The following is an 11,261-nucleotide window of genomic DNA, read 5'->3' as shown; positions in this document are numbered from 1 at the left end:
TGTTTCCACATTTCTGTTAAGTTGCTTTGTGACAACGTCTGTTTTTAAAAATGTTGTGCAATAGTTCTGCAAAGGTGAAAAGTATCACCGCTTTCACCCCAGAGCATCAGTGGTGTCTACAAGCCAAACCCTGAGCCAAAATATCCTGGTTGTTCTGTGAGTACATAAATCATTTGTATCATTTTCGAAACGCTCCTGAAATGAGGCAACCACAAACACGCTTTCAAAATGAAAGGTTATAGAAGTGACTCATTTATATCCGAGTTTGATAGAACTGTACAGTAAATAGGTTTGTCCTGTGTGCTTTTCTTATGTATCTATCAGTAATTGTAACCCACTCACAAGTCGCATGCTTCAACTTTTTGTCCTGGTGTGACTTCCACATGCCATAAATTCCATTAAGAGGCCACAGTCAAATCAAATCAAATCAAATCAAGTTAAATAAATCTGTTGTGCTTTTACTTACCAAAAATACACCAGAAGAGTAAAGCTGCTCTCTTATCATATTAACAGGGGTGCAGTAAAGGTGGGGAAGGGGTGGATCATTCTAAGTAAGAGAGCCAAGAGAACAAAAATTGCTCTGGAAAACTGAGGTGACCAATGTGGTAAAATAGATGTTGTAAAAGTATTGAATTTACTCAAATAAATCATCTGGTAAAAGTTAGTTTGATTTCTTCATTCAAGTTAACATAGAAAAAATGTATAAACTCTTACATTTACTTAAAGTATGAAAGTAAAAGTACTCCTGCTTCAAATCACAGACTGATTTTAGTTACTGATGGTAAATTAATGCCTCTTTCACCAAGAAACATACACAAAAAAAAAGTAGGTTAAATAACAACAGCTTTGTTACTACCCATGTAGCAGGCTGACACTGGACCAGAGTTAGGTCATCACTGGGTGCCAACAGTGACCTAACACTGTGCGACCACGGCCAACAGACTTTCAGCATCCTTTAAATATTTGAATGTTAGCCCATTGTTGCGAAGTTTGGCATGAAAGTCCACCATTGACAATGTTGGCATACTTTGGCACAAAGTTTTATAGGGAGGACCTACCTAGCCACCCAAAATATACCTTGGGCCAACATCAGTTTGATCCCTGAATAATCTCTCCAGTGGTAGCTGATCATGACTACACAAGCTATAGCAGTAGATAGATTACAGTAAAAGGTATGAGGTCTAATTCTGTATGCCACATTTGTTAACATTAATCTGTCTGATGCTAAAACATCACCTTACGCGGAATATACAATTAAAGAATAATGTGGTAATGTTTGAAAATGTAGTGAGTAGAAATGAGAGTAAAATTATTTATGAGTATTAGGTGAAAAAAACACCCAAGTGAAGTAGACTTCACACTAGACTTAATACAAAAACATGACGTGTTTGTGAAGTGTGTGTGCTTTGTTATTTCCCTCCGCTGGAATTTGTTGATACAGTAGTAGGCCTATATGAGTACATTTAGATAAAAATGCTGTGTGTGCTTGGGGGGTACACGAAGAAAGTCTTCAGAAAGGTTAGAGTTAGCCTTTTAAGGAGGTGGGGTTTATGACTTAGAATGAGTTAAACATTTGTAGTGACAAACCTACAGTAAGGCCACACGATTTAAATGACGTCAGAAGGTGTGGCAGTCGCGCGTGAATGTCGTCATAGCGTGGGCGGGTGTCTGTGATGTCTCTATAAATAAACCAACGGCAAACGCGTCCTGGTTAGAATTATAAACGCTGACTATAAGTTTGTTTTCGTGTTTGAACTTCTGTTTAACATTTTGCTTTGAGTTTGTAGTTTTGTTATTTATATATAAGGCTGTTTTGTTTACATTTGGAGTCGGAGTCACTGTCCTATTTTACAAATCCTCTACTTTCACCGTTTTTTTTAAAGGGCGCAAATTACAGACATGTTTCCTGAGAGTCACACCGGGTAAGAAACCACTCTCGGATTCTCCTGTACCAGTTCAGAGACACGTTAATGTTTTTATATTTATATTTATTATTTTTAATTTACTGAGGATACACACTGTTATCCAGTCTGTCCTCTTATAACCACGGGATGTGCGCGCGCACGCGCGTGCCCACGTGTCACCCATGCTTGCCATATGTCCACTTTATAATTTCCGTATATATTTTGCGTTATATATATTTTGCATGTTCGATCCAAGTTTACTTTTCTGCTTGTTTTTGACCTAGATTAAATCTATAGAATTCAAACGATCAGTTATTTAGGCTTGTAACAACAATACATTACTAACAAGCTTTGATGGTAGATGATGGTGCTCAAGTAATCCTCATCATTATATTCAGTATCTGCATTATCCGGGTCAGGGTTATTCTGGATCCAGAGCCTATCCCGGTAACACTGGGTAAGAGGCTGGGGCACGCTCTGGATGGAATACCCGTACATCAAAGGGTATCAAATACACACATTCATACATGTATGCACACCTTAACTCAGTACTTACAGTTTCCTTTCCTATTACATTTGCATCATTAGAGTCACAGTGGACACAAGCTTATGTTACTTATTGCAATCTCACACACGCACACACTCAAACCTTTGATTGCACTTTTTGACTGGTTGACACGCTTTAATGCGTTTAAATCACTGACAAGCTGTTTCATATGATGGCTGTCCATAGTAGCTGATCGCTGCAAAGAGTCCAGATGTCAGGGGGTATTATATCATCCCTTTAAAAAGGCTACTGTACTTCTGCCACATGTCTATTAAGGCCACAGCGGAGTTATTTTAGTCGGTCAGCAAGGGGAGATCCTCGCCCTGAATAACTGAGAAAGTTTGGAACAGGTGTCAGAATGGCTGCATGTGACTGTGATCCTCTTTTAGCGTTTAAGATTTTCTGTGCGAGAGTGCATGTCGGTGGTCAGGTTTCTGTATGATCTTTCTGGTCCTTGGTATGCATGACTGTTGTGAATCATGGAATGCGAGAGAGGTGTGTCTAGCAGAGAAAGACTTTTGTGTGTGCGCATGCACTCTGAGTCATTCTGGTCACACAATAAGTCACATATGTGTTGTGTGTTCAGGTACAGCTATGAGGATTGCAGGGCTACAGCTGACTGGCTGCTGGCTCAGACTGCAGTGCGCCCAGTGGTGGGCATCGTTTGTGGCTCGGGTCTGGGTGGATTGGCAGACATGCTGAAAGATCAGGTGGTCTTCAACTACAGAGACATTCCCAACTTCCCCCAGAGTACAGGTTAGTTTGAGTGCATGTTTACACACTCGGATGTTCTGCACTCTGCTTAACATTTTACACTTGAACAGCTGTTTATGCAGCTTTTATGGCCTTGTCTCATGGGAAAGTACAAACTAACTTCCTGGTGTTTGTATTGTGCTTGGTTTATGGGATGTATGAGAGCTGTGTGTGTTTGTGTCCTAGCAGATTATTTGACAAAAGCAAGCCTTCTAATAAGTGACCTCATGTAAAGAAGACGTTCTTGAACAAATGGTGTGTTTTTGAAACTGTCGGATTGAATCACACCTTAATCATGACTACATCATTCATCGGTGCTGACGCTTATCTTGTTTTAACCAGTGCATGGACACGCTGGACGGCTTGTGTTTGGGACTCTGAAAGGGAGGCCATGTGTCTGCATGCAAGGCCGTTTCCATCTCTATGAGGGATACCCCATCCAAAAGGTACAAACATCCCATAATACCTTTTTCTTTTCTTTTTTTTCTTTTTTTTTTAAGCCATAAAAGGTCAGTCACATAATAGAATTAATCAGATCTTCTCAGGCTGTGTGGCTACACTGTATGGGAATTTTATGCAGTACACCAATTGACTTGTTTTGTTATTTATTTTAATTATTTTTATTTGCCTTTAGTTGACCAAACAAGGGCTTTTGTCTTCCAGACTATGACCGCTGTAAGGCCTTCAAGGATGTTTATATCACTTAACTTCTACCGGTTGAATTTCTTTTGTAAATTGCTTTGGACAGTAGCACTGTAATGGCATGCAAAGCTTTTTGTTACATTTCTCAATTGCTGTACCACATAAATGGCTCTAGATAACAGAAAATTACATGCAAGTCCCTAAACTTTTATTGTCATTGGGAAAAATAATTGAGATTTTATGAATATACAAATTGGAAATGCCCAGTTGCATTACATACTGACCAATCTCCTAACTTGAAAGAATTGCCCAAAATGGATTTAATCATAAAAATAGATAAGGTTCAGGATGACGTTAAAGCATTTGATTTATTTAAAATTTATTGACCTTCACATGGCCACTATAGAAGAATCATTTGATTTAAGAAATCCATTGTAGTGCCTTCAGACAAATAGTTGTTTCGGAAGATCATGGAAAAAGCCAAAATAAATGTGCGTTATGGTTGTTCAAGGAGTTCTTGAGTGTAATTCAGTAGTACTTGTCCTACCACAGTTTAGAGTTTACTCTGAGGTGTAGATGTGTTTGTGCTGTGGTACTGTTCTGAGTCGTGGCTACAGCAGTGTGTATGAAGTCTTCTTGTCTACACAGTGTAATGATTGTCAGGTTTTGCCGTACTAGATCACTCTGCCCATGCGGATATTTAAGCTGCTCGGTGTAGAGACGGTGATCCTGACCAATGCTGCAGGAGGCCTCAATCAGGACTTCAAGGTGGGAGACATCATGATCATCAAAGACCATCTGAACATGCCTGGATTCGCCGGCAACAACCCACTGATAGGACCTAATGACGAAAGGTGTGTGTGCTTGAAAATGAAGCATTTCAGCAAAGTTTATTTCATTATTAAATTATTCACGGCTACAATGTGAGTAAATTGTATCCTTTTTTCCCTTTTTTAAATTTTTTTTTTGTATAGACATTTCATAAAGTTTTCATATGCCCGCCCTGTGCTTCTCCTTTAAACAACAACATTATACTTTTATTGGAGGAAAAAAAACGTGTTAATAAAATAAAAAGCAAAACAAGAAAAAATGCATTATGAGGCTTTGCATATTTCTGATCACAGGCAACAATGGGCTGTGGGATCATAGTTTTTTTCTAAAGTAGATATGTAAGGAAAGTGTTTAGTAATAACGAGAGTGTGTGTTCTCCAGGTTCGGTGTGCGTTTTCCCTGCATGTCTGACGCGTATGACCGCGAGCTGCAGCAGCTGGCCATGGACGTGGGCATTGAGTTGGGTTACGGTGATTTCCTCAGGGAAGGGGTCTACTGTGTGCTCGGGGGACCCTCGTTCGAGACCATCGCTGAGTGTCGCATGCTGCACAAACTGGGAGCTGATGCTGTTGGTGAGTATCCTGCTAGAACTGATGAAGTACCATTGGAAGCTTTTCCCACTTCAAGTTGTGTTGAATCAAACACACACTAGAGTTTAAATCCTATAAAGACCTAATCCAAAGCCTCTTAAGATTTGTGTGGAAGGCCATAATGTTTCAACCTTAAATGATCTCGTGTTTGACTAGACTGTTCCAGAAAAGAGCACAGAAACACCTACTTTTGAGCCTTTAGGAAATCCAGATCCTAGGAATATGCCTGTTAGAAAGGTCTAGACCAAGTCTCCCTGGTAAACTAGTGTCTGTTTGCATATCGTAACATGATTGGCTCTTATATTTTTACGATGTAATAACATTTGGGTGTCATATTTGTTATTAACTCGTATTTCTCAGCTTACCATATCAACTTCTAAGAGAGATATTTTGATCAGTCCGGACACTCACATTAACGTCCCCAAAAGGATTTGATTATAATCCAATACTTCTTTCTCGGCTCTTTAGTTATAAATGTTAGAGGTTATAACATGTTATAATTAGCCCTGCTTTAGAAATCCTAGATGAATGGGGTGTACAGAAGTGACCACCCTGCAATATATGAACTTCCTTTCTCCCCTCTCAGGAATGAGCACGGTTCACGAAGTGATCGTGGCACGTCACTGTGGAATGCGCGTCTTTGCTCTGTCTCTGATAACCAATCGGGCTGTGATGGATTACGACAGCGAGGAGAAAGCCAACCATGAGGAAGTTCTTGAGACGGGCAAACAGAGGGCAGAGCAGCTGGAGAGGATGGTGTCCACCATGGTCACGCGCATTGGGCACAATAACTATTCCTAAACAAAACTTGAATCCGAGACCACTGAAAAGCAAAGCTGAGCTTGAACACAATCATTTTCAGCACTGTGATACATTCAACGCATCCAAACTGAGCCATCATACTTATGTTTAGTGCTGTGCTGCATGTTTGTGTGTTTCTATACTGTAGGTGCAATGTTCAGTGCATTTCCTGTTTTCCTTTTTCTTTCTTAATTCTCCCGAAGTGCACGGTTATCATTCATATTTATTAGTGAACACCTTTAGTCATGTACATTCCTTTAGATTAGAAAACACAACCTGTCATTGTAGCTATGTAAAAATGTATCTTAAACCATTAATGATTATGTACATGTCCTAATTATTAAAATTTTAAGTAAACTGTTGATTGCTTTATGAAAGCCCTATGCTGTACAGTAGATGTATAGATTGTTCGTGTGTCCCTTTTTCTAACGTTGTATATTTATTATTATATGCTTCAGTCATGTTTATTGTGTTTTTTGCATTAAAGAGAACTGGCATGAAACAATGTAAATGTGGTTTATGTAACTAGCCTTTAACGATCAGGCTGGATAAGTCATTAAAACAAGTATTTACTTGGTTGCAGCAAGTAGGACAACATTTCTATAATAAAGATAGACACCTTATTGGAGAAGTAAGTTTTTTTGGCCTTTCTCCAATGTATGACCACTTTCACTTACCCATAATGCTCTATCTTGCATGAATCTTTTGTAGAAAGTTGTATTTTGTGACTGAAGTCTTTCAATCTCACAGAAGGACCCCCCCCCCCCCCCCCCCTTCTTCCAACTGTCTGTGAAAACTTCTTTTTGAACATTTACTCGTGCTCTACAAAGTAGACAAAGTCCCCTAAAAAGTAAAGATTTTCTTAATTTAGTAACCTCAGCATAGTGTGTTAAATGTTTAATGTAATACTGTATCATTCTCAAAATGTCTATGGTTTTTCAATAAGGTCCACATCATTTCCTTGTTTCAAAACCAATTTGTTCACAAATTTGCTCAATGCTCAGTGTCCATCATTGTGAGCACTTCTTTTTTTGCAAAGCTCAGTTTTATTTTTCCCCACATCACAGTAAATGTTGTCTTGTGTCCTTGTTAAGTGAAGAACGCTGGAACATAAAGCCTTCTACAACTAATGTGGTTTCAAAGGTGACTAAAATGTAAATCTTTGCATTAAGTTGTTGAGTTATTTTACATGTCAAATCTGAATCTGAAATTGTAACATCAAAAACAAGCAGATCCACAGTTGTCTTTACTATGTAGTTTCAGCGTGCTGCAGTTTACAGACATTTAAATAGGAGTGCTGAATTTGAAATGTCCACAGTGCATGATGAGCTGCAGCAGTAAGTGTTGGTGATGAATCATGGGTGATACTCCGTGAGCTGAACCAGGAAGCCAGCATTTGGCCGTATTGAAGGACGAGCTGATCTGACTCGGTTAAACGCGTCCTCAAACGGAATCTTCTCCTTCGCCATTAGATAAGCAATGGCAATAGAGGCAGAGCGGGACACGCCCGCATTACAGTGGAGCAACACAACTCCATCCTGAAACAGAGAGAAGAAAGAAATCATCCTCCGTGTGTGTGTGTGTGTGTAGACAGTACATGTGGTTATGCCTTGCAGAACTTTATTAAATCTCTGAAACACTCATCTGCTATAACATAGATAAATCCTAACCTTAGTAATAGCCAATCCCCATAGCTAACTCTACTTTCCGGATAAGTGTTTAGCTATTTTATATTCACTAATCTCCATGCCTAAGATAAGTATTTTGCTCATTTATATGTACTAATCCCCACAGCTAATGTAAGTGCTCAGCTCTGTCATATATATTCATCCCTACAGCTAATATGTTTAGATCTTTATATGCACTAATCCCCATAGCCTAGACAAGTATTTGGCTCATTTGTATGTACTAATCCCCATAAAAAAACATTTTGCTCTTTTATATGTATTAATCCTCATAGTTAATATGTTTTGATCTTTTATATTTACCAATCCTCACAGCTAACACATGCTTAGATCTTTAGTATATATTAATCCCAATAAGTGAGGCAAACAATGAGCTCTTCTGGATTTATTAATCCCAATAGCGAAGATAAGAATTTAGCTTTTTTTTTTTTTAATATTTACTAACATCACTATCTAAAATAAGCATTTAAGTTTTTTAATAGTTACTAATCCCAATAGTTTCGTGTTTACCTTTTTTATATTTACTAATCCCAATAGTTTAGTGTTTAGCTTTTTTATATTTACTAATCCCAATAGTTTAGTGTTTAGCTTTTTTATATTTACTAATCAGGGGGCACGGTGGCTTAGTGGTTAGCACGTTTGCCTTACACCTCTGAGGTTGGGTTTTCAATTCCCACCCTGTGCTTAGGGGAGTTTCCTCCAGGTACTTTGGTTTCCTGCCCCCAGGCCCAAAACATGTGTTGTAGGCTGACTGGCGTTTCCAAATTGGCTATAGTTTGTGTGATTGTGTCCTGCAATGGGTTGGCACCCCATCCAGGGTGTGCCCTGAGTCCCCTCCAGGCTTCGTGCAACCCTTGCAGGATAAGCAGTAGATAAACGGATTGATATTTACTAATCCCAATAGCTACATGTTTAGCTTTTTTTATATTTAATACTCCAAATGGCTGTGTTTAACTTTTTAAAAAAAATTAATAATCCCAATGGCTAAGTGTTTAGCTTTTTTTATATTTACCAATCCCCATTCTTAAGAGTTGTGTTTAGCTGTTTTATATGTACTAATCCCCATACTTAAGTGTTCGGATGTTTAATATTCACTAATCCCCATAGTTAATATAAGAGTTACCTCGATTATATTCATTGTTTGATCCCTATAGCTAAGTGTTCAGTTCTTTTATGTTTACAAATTATTAAAAATACCACTGAAACAACACGAGGAGAAGTACAGTAATCCAGTCACACACCTGTTTTTTGGCCTCGTCGATGAACTCAAAGCACTGTGGGAGGTAGGAGGTGAGCTCTGTCTCTGGCAGATCCATCATAGGAACAGTTTTATAGATAAAGTGCCCAGGGAAGGCGTTCTCCACTCCACAGGCAACGTTTAATACATGAGTTACCTGCAACCAGAATTCATGAAATAAAGTAACTCATTCAGGTAAATAAGAATCCTCCATTGATGGACATTAATGCACAATATCTAATTTACAACGTTCCATTTTCATGTCATTTTTGTTCTATTCCAGAAATTACTGGGTTTTTAAAAAAAAAAAAAAAAAAAACATTACATTAATACATTTGGGGGATGTTTTCATCTAAAGCGTCACTAATCCCCACAGCTCTCTGTAGGTGTATAGAGACTAAAGCTTGTCGCAGCTCCACATTTGGTGGATTGTTTCTCATGCCTGTAGTGACTAAATAAAATACAATAAAATACAATATGTAACAACCTTGAATTTTCTCAAAGTCTCAGTGTCACTGGCGGCGTCCTGTGAGGCTGTGAAGAAAACCAGTAACCCCATTTACTAAACAATAAACAAAACCATTACATTTAATTCAGCTTAAATGGCCATTAGTAAGATTTCTATGGTTTGAATAACAGTATCTCTCTCACAGAGCAGGAGAAAGGGTGTAATGACGCCCACTTGAAGGTCCAAACTCAGATCTTGGACAAACCCGCAGGTGGCGCTCTCCTCTGCTGCTTCTACTACATAACCATCATCGCCGCTTCGCGTTTCCACAAGGACCTTCCCGGTAGCCGTAGTGATTCGCGTGCTCTGTTTCTTGAGGCGCGCTCTAGAGAAATTCTGCAGCTCGTGCGAGAGGGATTGCATGCTGTAATAAGTGACGTTGCTTTTTTTTATATTCACGACCACGAGCTGCCTTTTAAAAGAATTATTATTATTTTTTAAACGCGAGTTTATCGGATGTTCTGTTCTTCTAATACACAGATTCCCGGATGTAAACCCAAGCACACTAATAAGAGTGCGTTTAAGGGGAAGACGACCTCATTTCCTCTGTAACTAGTTACATTATTTTTAGTATTGGAGCTCCACCAATCGGAGACGATGCTGTTACTATGGCAATATTACCCACTGCTTTACCGTAGCCTTGTTTTCACTCCATCAATCTGCTGCTGAACTCATGAGCAGAGAAGCGAGACAAAAAAATTAGGTTACATGTCAAAATAAAAGACCTACAATAAAAAAAAAACACCTTAGTAATTGTATAAGTACAGGTATGGTGATCTAATAAGCATTAAGTTGCATATTCTATCACTCAATAGACCTAAAAACGTCTGCTGTAAACATAATGATATACATAATATTTGCTTGTAGAAGAGTAATTTATAATCCCAGTATCTGGTGTAACCCGGAAGAGGACTGGTTTCCTTTTTGAGTCTGACTCCTCTCAAAGTTTTTTCCTCAAGTCTTCTCAAGAATGTTTTCCTCACCACCTTTTCCTCTGTTTTGCTTATTAGGGATGTAACTACACTCTACATGTATTATTTGCCAGCATGTAAATTTCCATTCAGTCATCAGTAAAGGCCATCTAGAAGTATACTGAGGTGGGCTACATATGATGAATAAACATGTAGAGAGTACAGGCGTTGTCACTGAGTCATAAGTGGTGCTGGAGAGGAGAGTGTCTAAAATACTCGTTTAGAATTTTATTTATTTACTCTTGTTGATATATCTATAAGTGATGCCACACACATACACACACACACACACACACACACACACACACACACACACACACACACTCAAGTATGAAGCCTTTCCATCCATCCATCAAATCCAATCTATCCATCCTAACCCATCCAATAAAATACAATCTATCCATCATAATCCATCCATCAAGTACAATCTATCCTAATTCATCCATCAAATCCAAATTCATCCATCAAATCCAATCTATCTATCCTAAACCATCCATCAAATCCAATCTATCCATTTTAGTCCATCCATCAAATCTAATCTATCCATCCATCTATCTATTTATCCATCAAATCCACCCATTCCAATCTATTCCAATACAGCCATCCATCAAATTGAATCTATCCATCCAATCCACCCCATTCATACTTACATACATCCAATCCAATCATCCACCAAATTCAATCCATCAAATCAATCTACCCATCAAATCCAAACTATTCATCCATAAAATCCATCAATCAAATCCAACCCATCCATTCATTCATCCCAATACAGCAAATCCAAACTATTTA

At 38.5% G+C, this 11,261-nt stretch overlaps 2 protein-coding genes across 3 annotated transcripts; one reads left to right on the top strand and one right to left on the bottom strand.

The window, feature by feature from the left end:
• The first annotated feature begins 1,671 nt into the window (after positions 1-1,671).
• Positions 1,672-6,573, top strand: pnp5a (purine nucleoside phosphorylase 5a). The gene is made up of 6 exons (XM_017471294.1): positions 1,672-1,922; positions 3,038-3,207; positions 3,547-3,650; positions 4,525-4,700; positions 5,059-5,249; positions 5,854-6,573. The coding sequence occupies exons 1-6, from the start codon at positions 1,900-1,902 to the stop codon at positions 6,066-6,068; spliced, it is 879 nt and encodes a 292-aa protein (XP_017326783.1). The 5' UTR covers positions 1,672-1,899; the 3' UTR covers positions 6,069-6,573.
• A 505-nt stretch (positions 6,574-7,078) lies between these two features.
• dusp19b (dual specificity phosphatase 19b) lies at positions 7,079-10,217 on the bottom strand. 2 transcript variants are annotated; one of them, XM_017470989.3, is made up of 4 exons: positions 9,642-10,217; positions 9,478-9,524; positions 8,995-9,147; positions 7,079-7,606 (listed from the first exon to the last, which is right to left on the bottom strand). In XM_017470989.3, exons 1-4 carry the CDS (start codon positions 9,859-9,861, stop codon positions 7,424-7,426), a joined length of 603 nt encoding a protein of 200 aa, XP_017326478.1. In that variant the 5' UTR covers positions 9,862-10,217; the 3' UTR covers positions 7,079-7,423.
• Between the last annotated feature and the right edge of the window lie 1,044 nt (positions 10,218-11,261).

The sequence above is a fragment of the Ictalurus punctatus genome, chromosome 7, assembly GCF_001660625.3.
Source record: "Ictalurus punctatus breed USDA103 chromosome 7, Coco_2.0, whole genome shotgun sequence".
Taxonomy (NCBI): domain Eukaryota; kingdom Metazoa; phylum Chordata; class Actinopteri; order Siluriformes; family Ictaluridae; genus Ictalurus; species Ictalurus punctatus.
Note: the sequence above shows the minus strand (reverse complement) of the source record. Positions and strands in the feature narration are given on the sequence as shown.

What these genes read in the sequence shown, in the direction of transcription:
- pnp5a (XM_017471294.1), top strand. Translation starts at nt 1,900, where the DNA reads ATGTTTCCTGAGAGTCACACCGG. An exon ending in TTTCCTGAGAGTCACACCGG is followed by an intron (nt 1,923 to 3,037) that starts GTAAGAAACCAC and finishes TTGTGTGTTCAG; the next exon opens with GTACAGCTATGAGGATTGCA. An exon ending in ATAGGACCTAATGACGAAAG is followed by an intron (nt 4,701 to 5,058) that starts GTGTGTGTGCTT and finishes TGTGTTCTCCAG; the next exon opens with GTTCGGTGTGCGTTTTCCCT.
- dusp19b (XM_017470989.3), bottom strand. Translation starts at nt 9,861, where the DNA reads ATGCAATCCCTCTCGCACGAGCTGCAGAATTTCTCTAGAGCGCGCCTC. An exon ending in AGACTTTGAGAAAATTCAAG is followed by an intron (nt 9,148 to 9,477) that starts GTTGTTACATAT and finishes TTCTGGTTGCAG; the next exon opens with GTAACTCATGTATTAAACGT. An exon ending in TCGACGAGGCCAAAAAACAG is followed by an intron (nt 7,607 to 8,994) that starts GTGTGTGACTGG and finishes TCTCTGTTTCAG; the next exon opens with GATGGAGTTGTGTTGCTCCA.